This window comes from Miscanthus floridulus, chromosome 3, assembly GCF_019320115.1.
Source record: "Miscanthus floridulus cultivar M001 chromosome 3, ASM1932011v1, whole genome shotgun sequence".
Taxonomy (NCBI): domain Eukaryota; kingdom Viridiplantae; phylum Streptophyta; class Magnoliopsida; order Poales; family Poaceae; genus Miscanthus; species Miscanthus floridulus.
Window position 1 is genome coordinate 63,858,250 of NC_089582.1, and position 17,191 is coordinate 63,875,440.

Below are 17,191 nucleotides of genomic sequence, written 5' to 3' on the forward strand. Positions count from 1 at the left end.
CTGTCCAAAACTCCTCCCAAGCATTTAAGGCTCCTCTATCCTCTTCCCTTTGCTCCCAACTTCAATTCCTTAGGGATTTGAGTGAAAGGAGAGTGGATTGAGTGAGAGAAACATCTTGGCAAGCTTGAGCACTTGATTTTTTTGTCAAGCCAGCTGGATTTGCGTCTATTACTCTTGGGGCTTTGCCCCTAGCTGGCTAGGCGTCACCCAAGACTTCCATATTGTGGAAGAGCCTTGGGAAGTTTGTATTATCCTTGATTTCTTAGTGAAAAACTCAAGTGACCTTTGTGGTTTCCTTGAGAGAGGCAAGGAGGTGGAAGAGACTTCGACCTTTGTGATCACCTCAACAACGAGGATGTAGGAGCTCCTTTGTGGGGTTGCCAAACTTCGGGATAAATCTTTGTCCTGCATGCTTTTTGTTATTGTGATTTGTGCTATCATATTCGTTCTTGGTTGTTTCTCTTCTCCCCAAAGCTCCTCTTAGGGCTTGGACTCGATCTACGGAATGGAAGCGTTTCGGCATCAAGGGAGTGACTCTACGTGTCTACCTAACCACTTGGAAGTGGGGTTGTAAGAAATCTCGCACTCAAAGTTCATTTTAACACTTAGTATAATCCACGTAGGAGTGGGAACTCCTAGCTATTTGCGTCAGAACTTCCGACTCAAACTATCGGGACTTTCGACAGTTGCTGACATTTGACTTTAAGTTTGTGTAAAATTTTTAGATACGCCTATTCAACCTCCCCCTCTAGGCATTATTTAGATCTTTTCATCAATCCAATTACTCATACATAAAAAAATGGACCATATACTGCAAAAGTATAGAATACGAAACATTCAAACTCACATGGAATTTCTTCTAGACTTTCTAATTGCCATTAATGCAAAATTCTCCAAATGCCTTTTCTTTATAAATCCTAAATCATCATAAGTGTGTTATCCACCACCTTAATTCCACAATTATTCATCACATCAATTGAGTTAGTCTCTATTGAGCTAATTTCATATTAACTCACTCCCCTGATCTTAGGCTGCTTGGCCTTAGACCAATCGTATTGCTTATGCATGCAATACATTAAAAAGCAACATATTTATTACTTCAAAAAAAACTATTTTGAAATAACATACTAGCTAACCAATTCGATTACAAGGGAAAAAATTAGTAGCTACAAGCTACGAATATAGCTTCTGTGCTAATATTGATGTAGGAGTGGAGATAGTTGCAGCTCAATGAGAGCACAACATAGTAATACACATTCACATGTAATGTACAATGTTGGTATTCAATCCAACGTAATGGATAACAACAAAATACAAAGCTACAAGCTTGTTTGTAGAGAAAATTAACTTTGCCGGAAGAGACGCGGCTAGGACTTCAAGTCCTAATACATGCACTTAAAGATAGATTTAGAAAGGCTATGCCTATTAAATATATATTACCCATAATTTCTTATTCCTTTATAAAAAATTCCTCCCCCTCATGCCATAATTACTTCAAGTAGTAATATGCTTCATGCATCATTTATGGGTATTCATTCCCAATGTTTCATAGAATCCAATCATACTTCTAGTATTCATTGGTTGTGGCATGAAATTCATACATTCAGTGTACAACAACATATTCAGGGTAGGACATAAACTTCTAGTTTTTAGGTTAAAGTATTAAATACTTAGTTTTAGGATTATACAATTTATTGGCTAAATTGATCATTCCAAGAGCAGTTAATATGTCAGTATAGTCCAATTATTCATGTGCTTCTAGGAAATTCAGTTTCCGTTCTACCTACATGGTAGTAGTGCACAAAGAACTGCAACCTTTATGGTTAACTGAGGCTTCTCTGTGGATAAAATTAATGCAAAACTTATTTAGATAGGCAAAAATAGGCAATTGTTTATATGTGAAACATATAAATATAATTTATTCCATGAGAAGTTAACACATATTACTTTAAGTAAAAATTGCAACTAAGAATATCAAATGCTTCATATTAGTCTTCAAGCTAATAAATAAATCATTAACTCTTCTATGTGTATATGAGAACCACTTAATTCAATGGGAATCAAAACTTAATGCACCACCGCTACTACTAATATTTCTAGATAGTAATTTTAAAGACAAAATAAGTCTGTAAGCACATGATTTAAGTTCTTCTTCTAGAGAAAACTTAAAAATTCTTATCCATTCTTACATGTCTTAGCTTCTATGCTTGACATTTAACAGCTTCATGCATGCTTTGTTTCATAGTGGTGATATGTAATCATGATCCTTTTAGGAGTGTAACATATGCAAGTCATATATCCCGGTTCATAGAGCTGTCTAAAAATTCTAACTTAACTTCTATTTGAGTAATATCTAATAATAAATTCAAATACTTCATGCATTACATTGCTCTTTGATATTCTATACATAAGAGATATTTCTTCAAGAATATATATTGATAAATCTTATTTACCATCTTGTCTTCTAGACATTCAATACATAGCTTCAAGCTGTTGTTTATAGATCAGCATTATACCTCAATCTTCTCATGTAGTGAGTCCCACAATGCATTTGTTATTTCTCTCGGCCATATACTCATTCTAGAGAATAATCAGGAAATATATATCCTTAATTCACTACATTTCAATGATAGCAAAATATCCTACATGGATTTAATAATGACCATAACAAATAATTCTACTATTCAGGGAAGTCCACGATATTCCTCCTTCATAAAGGTATGCATATACAATATATCATTATAACTTGAATCATCATGTGCGTATAGGTTTATTACATGTAAACAAGTAGCAAGGTGCAGAAAGATAGTGAACGGTTATACAAAATACTCTTAGAAGCATCTAATCTTTTTTCAGGATTATGGTATATGCAAATTTTCAGAATTAGGACCAAGCATTCGTTCATCCCAAACATTCATTATGCTAGGAAAAACAAATGAGCCTCTCAAAAGTGATAAGTCTAAGGTCTGTAAAATTTAGAGAGCTCATATACCTTATACCATGTTTCTAGAATCATTCTAGATTTTATTCTTACAATTACATGGCATATAATCCATCCAAAAAAACATAATCCTAGCTTTGAACCTAGACAAGGAGGATTGTATTTTTTTTTTTTTGGACGAAGGGAGTAATTCATAATGACATTGCACTAGCATTTTTCAGAACTAAATTTGAAGTGTAGAAAATTTTCATAATTAATCTACTATTTTATTCAAAAAAATTAAAGCTAGGCAAAACAACAATTAAACTACAAATTTAATGTCGTATACAAACTCTTATACATGCAGGTATAAGAAAATACAGGTCTAGGGTTTATATTAACGAACAACGTCGACATGCTGGCTGTGAGGTGTGGCGACATGACATCCCAGCCGATGGCATGCGGACCATTAGCTACGGTGTGCAAGCTGCAAGCTTGCCGGCAAGATTCGCTCCGGGCCGTGCGTGGATAGAAACATGGATCTCATCGTGCAAGCTGAGATCATAGATGGTAACGACGGCATGCGGGCCATAGATGAGGCCCAACGGCTGGTGAGTGACTTCCACGTACGAATAGCGTCTAGGCCAAGGTCGAGCGTTCTTCAAAGCTGATTGTGGCGGCATGCAGAGGCCGTGTAGCAGCGTCCTCATGTGGCACGATGTGCCTTAGCAACTTCAAGTAGCCGTATGTGTTGCAGGCAATGTCCGTGACCCGTGGGATCAACAGATCAGACGGCGTGCTGGCCGCAAGGCTACATACATCGAGGTTGGCATATGAGCCGCGTGGAGCAGCGATCAGGTGGCGTGCCGGCGGATGGCACCGGCTCCATGCAGTATGCAATTCGTGCATGCGGGCGAGGCCGGCTAGCATCTAGCAGCGTGCGGGCTGCTTTGGGGAGGCACGGTGGCTTGCAGTGATTCGCCCGGTGTCGTGCAGGCCGCGGACCTGACTACGGGGTCCTGCGCGTGCAAGCGCAATAGCTACTCGGGCTGGCCAATAAGTTTCTGACGTTTGCATGGCTTCAAACGTGAGCAATACCACATGACCATGCATGTACTCAGCCTTGGTGCTTTTCTTTCTTTTTTTAACCCTAGATTCAACTCATGTAGATGCAAAATTACATTCACGTACTTACTACATGTCCGTTTGTACTTCTTGTACAAATCTATGCGTACTGCATGTACGGCGGCAAAAAAAAAACGATTGTCCAGCTCGATTACAGGGACAAACATAATATGCGAGATACGGTTATTTCATACCTAGCAGAGGATGTTAATTTGATCTACATCACGTGCCGTGTAGAGAAGTGGTTAATAGAAACATACCGCGTAGGGCGTTTGGCATTGTCATAAAACTGCCTACTTAACATTGACGATGCATATTGATGTAGTGCAGATCAGTAACAGGTAAAGGTAGCAGATCCGTTTCGCTAACAACGTCAAGATGTCGACGTCGTCGAAGTAGTCGAGGTGGTACGTCGACGCGAGCGTCGGCGTCGAAGATCGACGGCGGCTTCAACGATGTTGACGTAGAGCTTGTCGTGCTGATAACGTTCTATAAAATATATTACTAACGGTTACGACCTTCCCCTCTCCGTCTCTCATGATCAACACAGTAGATAAAAGTAGAAGAACAAATAGACATAAGATAGGAGACTATTCTATATTCCTCTTGAATATATGTAATTATAACATCGAACTTCTACGTATATATAGTCCTGTCAAGGTCCAAGAGTTCGATAACAGTCCACATGAAAACGAACTAGGATTAAGATTCTTACTTCTCCTATCTTTCTCGGATAGAGTGCCTATATTTTACAACAATAGCAACCCATCGACCAGCCCAGACTAGGCCGGTCCACCAAGGCTCAAAGAGTGAAAGAGGTGCGTGAGGAGCAGAAGATTAGTAATGCACTAATGCTTGGGGAAAATCATTAAAAAAAAAGGAATGCATGGAAAAAGAAGAGGATACGTGAAATGAAAGGAAAGCAATCAAGCAAAACGTCCGTACCTACCTAGCTGGCTAGCTAGGTGCAATCCTCGTACATCACGGACTCGACGCAATTGCCCCTTTTACATTTGCCGCACCGCCTTACCTGCAGGCAGCTACACCGAACATCATACGTACGACTGTCTGTCTCGCTTGCTTGCACGGCATGCATGCATATATGCCTCGCGCAACCACCAAGTTCTCTACAACGACACAGATAATGCTCATCTCAATCTGATGCCAACCGCCAATATCAAGATGCAGCCTGCAGAGACAGAGCAGCTTCTGGTTGCTCTGGCACCAAGCTCTTCTTCCAGCACCACGTAGGTAACTGCGGGCGTGTCTCTTACAGCAAGAATGTGTGCTCGTGTCAGTTTGGGACGACTGCATGACAGGGGAATCAAATCGCAAGAAGAGGGCCTCCATTACCATTAATTGGGATGTAGCAAGGTGGCAACCCCTTTCTTTTCTTATCCTCGTATAAAAAAGATACGAGAATAAGATGGCACCATTGATATTATACTACACTGCGTCTCATATCATGTGAGCAGTGAGGCAAAAGGTAGGAAAGAAATAAAGCGAGGCGCGAGGAAGAGATGCAAAGGCAGGGAAGCTCAAGAAAAGCAGCTGGACTCACTGCACGGAGAATGCCAGGATGGATGGAGTAAACTACTGTCTAGTGTCTACTACTGGTATTAAACCTGCTGCAACACCCAGTAAGTACCAGTGTATGGCCTCCCAACCAACCCAACTGTACTGTACTAGTGTACTATACTCCTATAGCCCTGCTCTCGTTATTACTTTCTCGTACCTGGGCTGTATGCCTGTAAGGACAGGCCAGTAGGCAGTAACGCCAGTGAGATCCATGTGAGTGCTGGTAGCAACCAGCACTGCAGCAGCTAGCTCACCCATATGCATGCCTCCTTCTGGCTGCTGCTGCTCATACAAGCATACTCCTACAAGCGAAGCGAAGCCTCTCATCTTGCTGCAGCATGCAAAAAATCGAAACCACCTCTATGAGAAGCAGGGGTAAAAAAGGGCAGGCAACAACGTGCTTACATACATAAGTATCAGCCCCAGGCCTCCACACCCTCCTGTCAATCGCATCGCTTTGCTAGCTTCTTCACCACCACTTGCTTCTTTGAAACACAAGGTAAGGAAGCTTCATTGCCATTCGCTGCTGCAGATAGCTAGCACCATTCTGTTTCTGCAACTAAGCGGAGCGCTTGCTTCCAAGCTGCTTGGGATCAGCCAGTATAGAGGGAACCGCAGAGAAGCCACCATGTCATCCGAGGAGGAAGTGGCAAAGATGGAGGGAATGGCACCAAGGAGGCGCTGCAGCAGCCCAGGTCAAGGTGGTGTGCCTGTGACAGTGGTGTACTACCTGTGCCGCAGCGGACGGCACCTGGAGCACCCACACATGATGGAGATGCAGCTCGCCTCCCCAAATCAAGCCCTCTACCTCAGAGATGTGATCTACCGGCTGGACGCATTGCGAGGGAAGGGCATGGCCACCATGTATTCCTGGTCCTGCAAAAGGTAACTTAACCATCCAGATCATTTGCTTCCTTGCTTCTGGCAACTGACATATGCAATACAATTCAGGAGGTACAAGACCGGATTCGTGTGGCATGATGTGATGGAGGATGATATGCTGCTCCCCGCCCAGGAAAGCGAGTATGTCCTCAAGGGATCCCTCTTGCCCCTCCGCCACTCAACACCACCTATAGTTGTAGCTGCACCACCACTAAAAGGTATGTTATATACATAATATATGCTCTGCATTGTGGCCAATTGCCACCTCTCAGTTAGTCAGCATGTATGGCCAAGCTGATCTTCTTGACTAACAAATTATTGGATTTACTTGCTTATTGCATGCCTCCATATTGTTTTCTCTTGCTTCAGATCATGACCAGCCGAATGTTGACACAACCATTATTCAAAAGGTCCCATGTGTCAAGCCGAATCCTGATGAAGAGTCACCAACTCATTCGCAAGAAGGCTGGACTGCTAATTCATCATCATCATCTCCTCCCATGGTTAAGGTCGACGTTGAGGATGAAGCACCACCTCTAGCTCTGCACCAAGGGTCACAGCCAGCACTATCATCAATATCACCATCATCTTGTTGCACCATTGGGGATGGAGATGAGGAGACAGCATCAGCACGTTCAAGCGGTTCAGGCAGCCACTCCTCTCCTAATAAGCCAACAACAAAAGGATCCTCAGGTGGCGCAAGCTCTCCCACTCCATCTAGCCTTACGCTTCACAACAAGCAGAGGATGCCAGGGTGCAGCTCTGTCATCGCAGCAGCACAAGACTTGGCCACACAGACCCAAGGAACATCAACAGGGAGGGAGCTTCACAAGGACACTAGTTGCAGTACTGATAGCACACCAGCCAAGGAAACCATACCTACCAAGGACAAGCAACCAGGAAATGCAGGATCTTTCTCCTCTAGCAGAAGTGGTAGGAATGGGACCTTGGAGTCCCTGATAAGGGCTGAGGCTCTTGGCAGAAGGGGTGCCACTGCTAAGAGGATCCTAGAAGAGGACGACGACAGGGAAGCAGTACAGTCATTGGCCACAAAGCTGAACCCTGCCAACCTGCTGATACGACTCGTGGCTTGTGGGACGACCATGTCTGCAAGGCAGCATTTCCCTGCCTGCGGTCTCATGCGAACAACGCACAAGCCCCAGTACTTGACCCAACATGTTGAGTTCCTGCCTTCATCTCCAGTCTTGCCTCCCCTTGGCACGCTCATCATGCGTCCTAGAAATGCTGATGGAGCCGGGGGAGTTTCAGACTCAAGAGACTGGCCATTGCAGAGGGAGACTGCTTGAAACCGCAGATAACAGGTGTGAGTCAGGCAAAGTGATGTCCACCATTGGTAGGCCCTCCTCATATTGTGACCATAACAGGTAACTTTTCTACTTCCTTTTTCCTGTTCTTCACTATCCTTTCTCATGAACAACTAGCTCAATCTGATGCAAGTGAGAAACTTATGCCCATTCTTCTACTTCACTAGCTGATTGTCTTATAAACAAACAAATTCCATCATGCCCATCACAATCTCAATGTCTGTCTCCTTCAACATGATCTCTCTGTACAAAATTAGCTTTCTGCCTACAGTTCATCTACATAGAATGTAAACGTAGAAGGTACATGTTGCAGTGTTTCTGAGAAAGAAGTCTCCATAGCAAATTTGGATAATTTGGAGGACAGAAGTAAACTTACCCCAGAAAAAATCAGGGTGGCACCATTTCAGCAACCCACAAGTGGGACATTGATAACCATAACCACAGATGTAGGTGGTGAACAAGAATCCAAGACATTGTCAAGAAGTACGAGCAAAAAGAAGATCGATCCATCATCACGACCTTCAAGAGTAGTATCATTCCGTGACGAAAGGGAGAAAGTGATCAAGATTGAAGAAAGGTGAGTAATACTTTCATGGATTGCAGTTTGTTCAGGAAACCAATATATATTTTTCTCTGCTTTCCCTTAGTGTAAGGAGCTAACCTTATTTTAATCATCGCAGGCTTGCGTCTGGAGCTCGTGTCATAATCCAGTGTGCACCCTTTGTCAAAGAAACTTATATTAGTGCCAAAGCAGTGTAACAGAGGCAGCATCCTCATGTTTCCCCTCTATTTTTTCGTTCTTGATAGTTCAGCAGTTGTTAGAACTTAGAAGCGTGCAATTGTATTGGATCTCTGGCCAAGATAATAATAAGATGTCAATTTCTGTACCGTTGTGATCAATGTCTATTGTCACCAAAATACTGTGTTATGATATCAGGAAAACTGTTTACACTGGCACTGACACCGCAGCAGTAATAGCAGTGATTCAGTTTTCCCTTCATTCTCGTGCTGCTGTAAGAGTTTCCTCTTCCAATACGGCTAAGCAAAGCAGTCAGAAGCATTGTCAACTGCCATGCAGAACAGCCTGACATAAACGTCCATCACTGAGGAAGCTCATGACCTGGAAACTATTACTACGCCCTCCTTTTTTGCCAGAAACAGGATTGAGTACCTTGCCAACACCAATAAAGCCCTATGGGGCAGCAAATTTCCCCCGAGGCTGTACTGTACAGGAGCAGAAATTATGCACACAATTGATTGCGCTGCTGTTAGGTTTGAGTCATTGATACTATTATGCAGGTTACGGTCCATTGATATTACAAATTACTAGTAGTAGTTTGCATGTGCTGCAATTCCTCCATCTCATCCTCTGGTACTTGTACATGCAAGCGCTTTCATTCTTCAGTTGTGCTTTACTTATTGTACCTGCTCATTGGTTCCTGTTTGTATCCAGATCTGCTGTGTACCGCTGTCAAGTAGTAAATATTTTTCCATCTTGTTTCCAATTCCTCCATCTCACCTTTTATTAATGGCTTTTCATCAAGTGCCTGGTTTTTTTTCAGTCAATTTTTCTACCATCACAAATTTCTGATTGATTCATCATTCTTGAACGAACTGAGAGAGTGCATGGTCCCACAAAAATCCACCATTGACCTGGCATGTTTCTTCATACAACAAACTGCTTCTACATTACTGTAGTGTTATGACTGCCAAGCTCCCTTCCAGAATCCCCAGTGCTGCAGTTTCCGTTCTTCCATGGTAAACCCTGGCTGGTCCAAACAAGACAGATGAGTAGCCCATAGGCAGGTTCAGTGATCACCAAACAGTATTGAGTGTTTCACTCAATTACCAAACTCTTTGAAGCATACCTCAGCAAAATCCACAGAAACCCATTTCTGCAACAGTTATTGTATGGTGAGTAAGTTTAGTAGAAGCTCAATTTTCAAGCAATACTTTGTGTCATCAAGCAAAACTATACACATAAAAGAAGGGTCTGTTATAAGACATTTAGCAGTGTCTAACAGAAGCTGCCTATCGATTGCAAAGTTATGTCTATAACTCTATATCAAAACAAACTAGCATATAGCCGCTGGAATACACATACTCAACCATAGTTGCCCATACCCTACCGTATTTACTCTAGGAGGTAGGCAACTAATAGTGGTAAACACGAAATATGCAAGTCATAATGTAACATACCTTATACCTGAAAGGCACATGGAAAGAAATTCATGGTCAGAGAATGTTCCATAGAATGAAATGCATGCAAGTAGTTTAGTACTGAGACATCACAGCAGATCTTTCTGTTTCTTAGCTTATCAGTTATCAGTGTCGGGTTGATGGTAAATCAAACAGCAAAATCTTTGCATGAACTTAAGCAATGCTCCCTCCACCCCAAGTGGATCAACTCCAGATTGTCCAAATGAAATATTTCAGTTTCCAGCACTTAAGTAATACTCCCTCCACCCCAAAGTACATGGACTTTTGAGTTTGACCTAAGTCAAACTACCTTAAGCTTAACAAAGTTTATAGAAACAAACAATAATATTACAATTCCAAAAAGCACAATGTACAAATAGGTCCATTATGAAATAGATTTTCATATTTGACTGTTTTGATGTGATCGATGTTAATACACTTCTCTATAGATTTGGTCAAAACTAGAATAGTTTGATTTTACGATAAACTCATAAGTCATTATATTTTGAAGGAGTGTAAGGAAGGCATATAACTTTAGCTAGCAAGCAAATGCTCACACAGGGATCCTTATTTCATATACATAACAGGATTTTGTTCTCAGAAACAGGATTCAGAACTGCACTTCTGCTGGTGCATCACTCAAAGCTCAACGACAGAGATGCCCAGCAGCCAAAACACCCATGCAAATAAAACAAAAATGATAACCATATGTCTAAGTGTAGTGGAAAACCCCTAGGAAAGGATAGAGATTATGAAATGAATTAAATAGCAAAATAAACATTACAAATCCTTCTTACATAACTGAGCAGCAACCAGTGTTAAGAAACTGGTAAATTAAATGGAACCGGTGCTATCAGAAGCACAAAAATATACATATATTGATGGTTACCAAAATTTCCACAGAAGTGATAGTGGCTAGCAAAATAAATCCCATACAGATGAGTCTGAGAACTAAATTCAGATATAGTGAGGTTTACAAGACTAGCTTGACAAAAGCACGCTTGTGCTTTTCAACAATTTCTCTAGGATGTATCAACAAACAACCAATTATCTAGGTGAGAGAAGAAAACAAATCACCGGAGCACCTCCACCGTCTTCTTCCCCTTGAGGAAGACCTCTCTATCAACAACCTCACGCATGTACCCATCAAACTCCACAGGAACACCGCCATTGAGCCTCTTCATCTCCAAGAACCACTTACTGTCTGTCCACCACAGGTCCTCAAATTCATCCAGATAATGTATAATGCGCTTTGCCTTAAGTGACTCCAGCAATGCACTGTTGACCCCCTCCCCCGCAACATACACCTGCCGCCCTCCACCAAGAACTTCCTCAACCCTCTGTCTGAGGTCCTCACCCTTGGCATTCATATGGACCGAATCAAAGGCTGGTTGCATCCTTGAGATGATATCATCAACAATGTGCATCAAGCTTGGTGCCCAGCGCATCACCGAGCGCGATGGGCCTAGCAAATGCTTTGCCTCACCCTCACAGACATTGTACCAGTAGTTCCCTGGCTCGACGTCTCCGAATTTCCTGACAATGAGGGTGTCCCTCACCTTGGAGGACTTTATAGGTGCAAGCCTGGTGTCCTCAATGAGGCGTGCCTGGAGTTGGCCCTGCACGCCCCAACTGTCCCAGTCCGCCCAGAACTGTCTCTCCTCAATGATGGGGACCTGGGATTGTAGGTGCTCAATGTCGATGTAGAAGGCAAGGCGCTTGCCTTCCTCAGGCATTCCCCCCGTCCCGGGGGCGGCATAGGAGGCAGCGAGGCAGAGTGTGAGATCGAGGATGAGGGTGCGGTTTAGGTAGCGAGCCTCGGCGAGGGCGCAGAGGAGGCTGCGCAGGTAGTGTGGCATGGGCTTGCAGCGGTCGCCGCCGCCGAGGTAAGCGAGGTACGCGCCCTGGATGAACTGAGAGCGGGAGAGCGCAGGCGGTGGCGGAGTGGCGATGGTGGCATTAGTGGCGCCGCGGCGGGGCTTGCGAGCGTTGGGGCCGGAATGGTAATCGCCGATTGAGAGGACGGAATAGGCGCATGTGTGGGGGTCGCGGGCGATGGCGAAGCGGCGGTAGTCCTTGGTAGTGGCCTTGGAGGGGGAATCGGAGTCTGAGCGGGCGCGCCAGGCCATGTCGCAAGAGGAGGATGGGGGATCACCGGAGACGGGGCGGCCGAAGCGAGCAAAATGGACGGCCGGGAAGGCTTCGATGGCGCTGCGCATCATGAGATGGAACAGGCGCGGGTCGGCGCAGTCGAGCGGGGAGGTAGGATCGCAGGTCTGCTCCTGAGGCTTCTTGTCGGTGAGGGTGTCGGCGACGTGTGGGGAGGTGGAGAGGGGGAGGCGTAGGAGCGTGACGAGGAGGACGACGACTAGGAGGAGGGCGGTTGCAGCGTGGACGGAAGAGGAGAGGAAGGCGCCGCGCCGAAGCAGAGGGCGGCTCGGATCCATCGCTGTCACCCACGCACCGCGACGGCGATGAGCCCAACGGCGGCGAGACGATATTTCGCTTTCTCTAGGTAGCGTTAGGTTAGGACAGACGAGGACGGGTGGTGGGGCAATTGGGCGATGAGCCCGACGCTGGACAGACGAGATTTTGCATTCCGTCCATATTTGGGCCTTGTTTAGATGCCACCAAAATTCCAAGTTTTTTCATTCTCTATCCATCACATCAATTTTTAGTCGTTTGTATGGAGTATTAAATGTAGGTAAAAAAAATAACTAATTACACAGTTTAGTTGGAAATTACGAGATGAATCTTTTGAGCCTAGTTGGTCCACGATTGGACAATATTTATCAAATAAGACGAAAATGGTACTATTCATCAGGCTGAAATTTTTTCAGCATCTAAACGAGGCCTTGGTTGGCTTTTCACGGTTTATCAGCCTTGAACTCGGATGAAAACGGATGGGACAGATATCATCAATATTATATTTGTTTTCATATTTCTCTCCGGATTTAGATTTGAATACGAATAGTGTTAATTATGTCGGATAGGATACGATTGGATATCGACATCATAAATATGCGATTTGAGTATTCGGATACGGATACGGTATCGGATGTTGGATATCCGGACTCGGATACGGACAGATCTCAACCCCTCTAAACGAATTCGGTTTCGGATACGGTCGGAAAATATCCGTACCATTTTCATCCCTAGCCTTGACCCTTGACACGTGAGATCAGCCAGCGAAAATATTCATCCTTCTCATGGATGAAGACACCGAGACGTAGAGTTCTTAACCGTGATTGACCGACATTTCACTCTAATCTCGTTCCACTCCTCTCTCCTTCCCCTAACCCTAGCGGCGGCTGCGGCAGTCTATAGAGAAGAAGCCCTGTTACCTCATGCGACGTCGCATGGGGCAGGAGGCCAAGGATTTTACCATAGTTCCTTCAGATTGACGTCGCATAGCGATGCACAAGAGGACAGGCAACCATCCACAGTGCCTTCCAGGGTGAATGTGCACGCTTCTTTTCCTGGCTTGATTTGCTTGTTCCTCGTGAATGTGCACGCTTTGGTTGTATGGTTATGATTCATGTAGTGTTGATCTAGATAGATGTATGTGAATTCGTTATTGTTCATCTGTTAGGTGGACGCAGACAGTAGCTTCAATCTAGAATCTGGATTATTGCTCCTGACTTTCGTGCTCGGTAGTTTAGCTTGAACAGAGCTGTGGATGTTGAGGTTACCAATTTTAGATATCCGGATTATTACTAATCTTTTCTTTGATTTTTTTTTCAATCTGATTTGGTACTTGAGTCTCCAACTGTCCAAATATGTGTGATGCATCTTTTTTTTTCTCTTAACGTAGGAATACAACCTCATGTACTCCATCCAAAATACATGACGGTTTTTACATTTGGACATCTTGTTTGATTATTCATCTTATTCAAATTTTTTGTATAAATATTATTTACTTTGTTATGACTTATTTTTATCATTAGAGATATTTTAACAATAATAACTTATTTATTTTTATTATTTGCAAAAGAAAACTGAATAAGATAAATGGTCAAACATGATCTTTAAAAGTAAAAAGCATCATCTATTTTAGGATGGAGGGAGTAACGATATATCATTTCGATTTTTCTCGGGCAATTTAGGGTGAATACAATGGGATGATTAGTCATAAATTCATGTACCTGTCAGTACCTCCTAACCCTTAACCCTACTGCAACCACATTGTCGGTGTTTCGGAACCGGGGGTCCCTCAACCGACGAGTGAATTTGTGCTGCGTGCCCCTAATCCCGGATGGTGATGCAAAGAGACACAAGGTTTATACTGGTTCGGGCAATCGAGGCCCTACGTCCAGTCTGAGAGATCGATCTTGTATTCCTTGCACCGGAGTGCTTGTAGTAGGGGGTTACAAGCTAGGTGAGAGAGGGGGATAGCCCCAGGTCTCGGCGAGGGTGGTGCGGGCTGCTTGAGACGTTGTTCCTAAGCAGCGTAGAGGTGTGTAGTTCTATCGGTGTGTTCGTCTTGCCGCTTCCCCCCTGGAAATGGCCCCGGCTACCTCCTTTTATAGCCACAAGGAGGAAGCCGGAAGTACATGAAAAAAGCTACTATTTGCTGACGTATTCCGCACGTATTCCGCTCCCTGGAGCAGCATGGCGTCGTGGGAGTTCCCGTCGATGTCTAGTCAGTATGGTCTTCAAGGCTGGCGACATGCTGCGCTCCTGTACTTCTGTTGACTTGGTGAAGCGCCGAGGTCTGGTGGCTGCTGTAGTAGGCTGTGCCGAGACCTGCCGTGCTGAGGCCGAGACCTACTGTGCTGAGGCCTGCTGTGCCGAGGCCTTTAGCAGGTGGCAATGTGAGGCCTGGGCGGCCATCGTCGATAGTTGATTTAGGCGGAACAGTGCGGAACGTGCGTCTACAGGATACGGTACCATGCATTGTCAGTAAGGGATGGTAAAAAGGCGATTTGACCGTTGTCCTGTCGCTCCTGTCGCGGCGTACTGCCGATCGTGGCTTACGTAGTGGGGGCAGCTGGGCGCATTAATTGGATGCGATAGCCTGCCAGAGTGACTTTTGAGGCGGAGGCAACGAGGTTGCGGGACGAGCCCAGCCTCGGGCGAGGCGGAGCATGGCCAGTTCGCCCGAGGCCCTACCGGGAGCCTCGGGCGAGGCGGAACTCGGTTAGTTCGTCCGAGGCCTATCGGGGGTCTCGAGCGGGGCGGAGCGGTCGGTTCGCTGGTCCCGAGGTCACAGGAACCCGGTTCTGACTCCCCACGTCGTGTTCGTCCTTGGTGCAGGAGTTTAGGCAGCACAGTGAGGCATGGGCGTCACGGTGGTTAGTACAGTGGCGGGTAACCCCTGCCCAGTCCCGTCGCGGATGGCAGGATGCTGACGTGACGGACGTCTGGTCTGCCACTTCGCTGTACTGTGCCGTCGTGTGGTTTGTCGGAGTGGTTGAGCGCCTTGATGGGACGTGCGGAAGTGGCACGCTGGTCATACTCGGTCTTGTGCGTCGTGGGGCTCCAGTACGGCTTGATGCAGGACATGGCGGGCGACGTGCTGGTTGCCGTGTAATGACGTCGTAGGGAGCAGCGGCTCTGCCGATGCCGAGGCCGAGCCATCGTGGGGGGCTCGGTGGTCATGGACCCTCAGGCTGCCGAGCCCGTGAAGCGAACTGTCGAGGCCTTGGGGGGAGTTATTGGCCCTGGGTACTGATTCCGAGGCCACAGTAGCCCAGATGTGGCTCCCCACGCTGCATTGTCCTCGGTGCAGGAGTTGGCAGCATAGTGAGGCGTGGGCGTCACGGTGGTTAGTACAGTGGCGGGTAATCCCCGCCCAGTCCTGCCTCCTGTCCCATCGGCCATTCTGCTGTACTGTGCCGGGCGTGCGGCTGTTGTCGGGGACAGCAGTCGGCTGAGTTGATGTGACACGACGTTTTGCCAGAGGGACGGGAGAAGGAAGAGGTAGCGGAGTGCTGCCGAGCCCGCCTCGCGCGAGACGGAGGATCGGTGGCCCGGCCGAGGCCTGCGACGAGGAGAGGGGGTCGGCCGAGGCCTTTGGTAGGGGGTCGCCCGAAGGTCAGCGGCGAGGGGGCCTCGGGCGAATCGGAGAATTGCAGACCTCGGTGATGGGGCCTCGGGCGAGTCGGAGAATCGGCCGAGGCCAGCAGCGTTTAGCTGGTTTCGATTTTTACGAAGTCTAAGCAGTCGTTTTTTGGATCTTGCTTAGGGTACCCCTTCTCACGGTATCCGACAGTAGCCCCCGAGCCTTGGGGGGAGTGTAGGCACTCCCCCTGAGGTTCTGACGAGAATCGGCCCTTGATAGTTCCTGTCGGGATGGTGTTTCGTACTCGAGGTTTTGGTGAGGTGCGCGCGAGCGCACCCGCCGGGTGTAGCCCCCGAGGCCCTGGAGGAGTGATTTCACTTCTCCAGGGGCTTTTTTCTCTTTCGAGTGAGGAGTTTACATTGTGTTTGCCGGGCCCGTGGGTGCGAGTTCGGATCGCAGGGCCTCGACGATGCTGCGGGAAGAGCCCCTTAGCCTCCGCCTGGAGCGAGAGGGCCGTCAGGGGTTCACCCGACTTTTTGTACGACCCTCGCGCTTCCTTTTCGCTCGGAAGGAGGGTTTGTATTGCCGAGCCCCCTCGTGTGCGAGCCCATGTCGCTGGGTCTCGGCAAAGTTCGCAGGAGGAGCCCCCGAGTCTCTCGCACGGAGCGAGAGAGCGGTCAGAGGTCCCCCTGGCTTTTGGTTCGCCCCTCGCGCGTGAGGGTCTGTCGGCCGAGGCCCCCTCGGGTGCGAACCTAGGTCGCGGGGTCTCGGCGTCTTTTGCAGAAGGAGCTCCCTAGCCTCCGCACGGAGCGAGAGGACCGTCAGGAGTTCTTCCGGCTTTTTGAACGACCCTCGCGCTTCCTTTTCGCTCGGAAGGAGGGTTTGTATTGCCGAGCCCACTCGTGTGCGAGTCTGAGCTGCTGGGTCTCGGTAAAGTGCCGCAGGAAGAGTCCCTTAGCCTCTGCGCGGAGCAAGAGGGCCGTCAGGGATTCTCCTGACTTTTTGTTCGACCCTCGCGCTTCCTTTTCGCTTGGAAGGAGGGGTGGAAGATGCCATGCTACCCTCGGTGGGCGCGAGCGACGGCATTTCCGGTGAGCTGTTATCGGGTAAGTCCGAGTGGAGGCCCGTACCCCGTTCGCTGGGGGTCGGCTAGCGGTC

At 46.6% G+C, this 17,191-nt stretch overlaps 1 protein-coding gene and 1 pseudogene across 1 annotated transcript; one reads left to right on the forward strand and one right to left on the reverse strand.

Moving 5' to 3' along the window:
• Positions 1–5,605: 5,605 nt before the first annotated feature.
• LOC136545877 (protein SOSEKI 3-like) lies at positions 5,606–8,709 on the forward strand (annotated as a pseudogene).
• A 1-nt stretch (position 8,710) lies between these two features.
• On the reverse strand, positions 8,711–12,582 carry LOC136545878 (uncharacterized). The gene is made up of 2 exons (XM_066537849.1): positions 11,107–12,582; positions 8,711–9,725 (listed from the first exon to the last, which is right to left on the reverse strand). Exons 1-2 carry the CDS (start codon positions 12,474–12,476, stop codon positions 9,668–9,670), a joined length of 1,428 nt encoding a protein of 475 aa, XP_066393946.1. The 5' UTR covers positions 12,477–12,582; the 3' UTR covers positions 8,711–9,667.
• Positions 12,583–17,191: the final 4,609 nt, after the last annotated feature.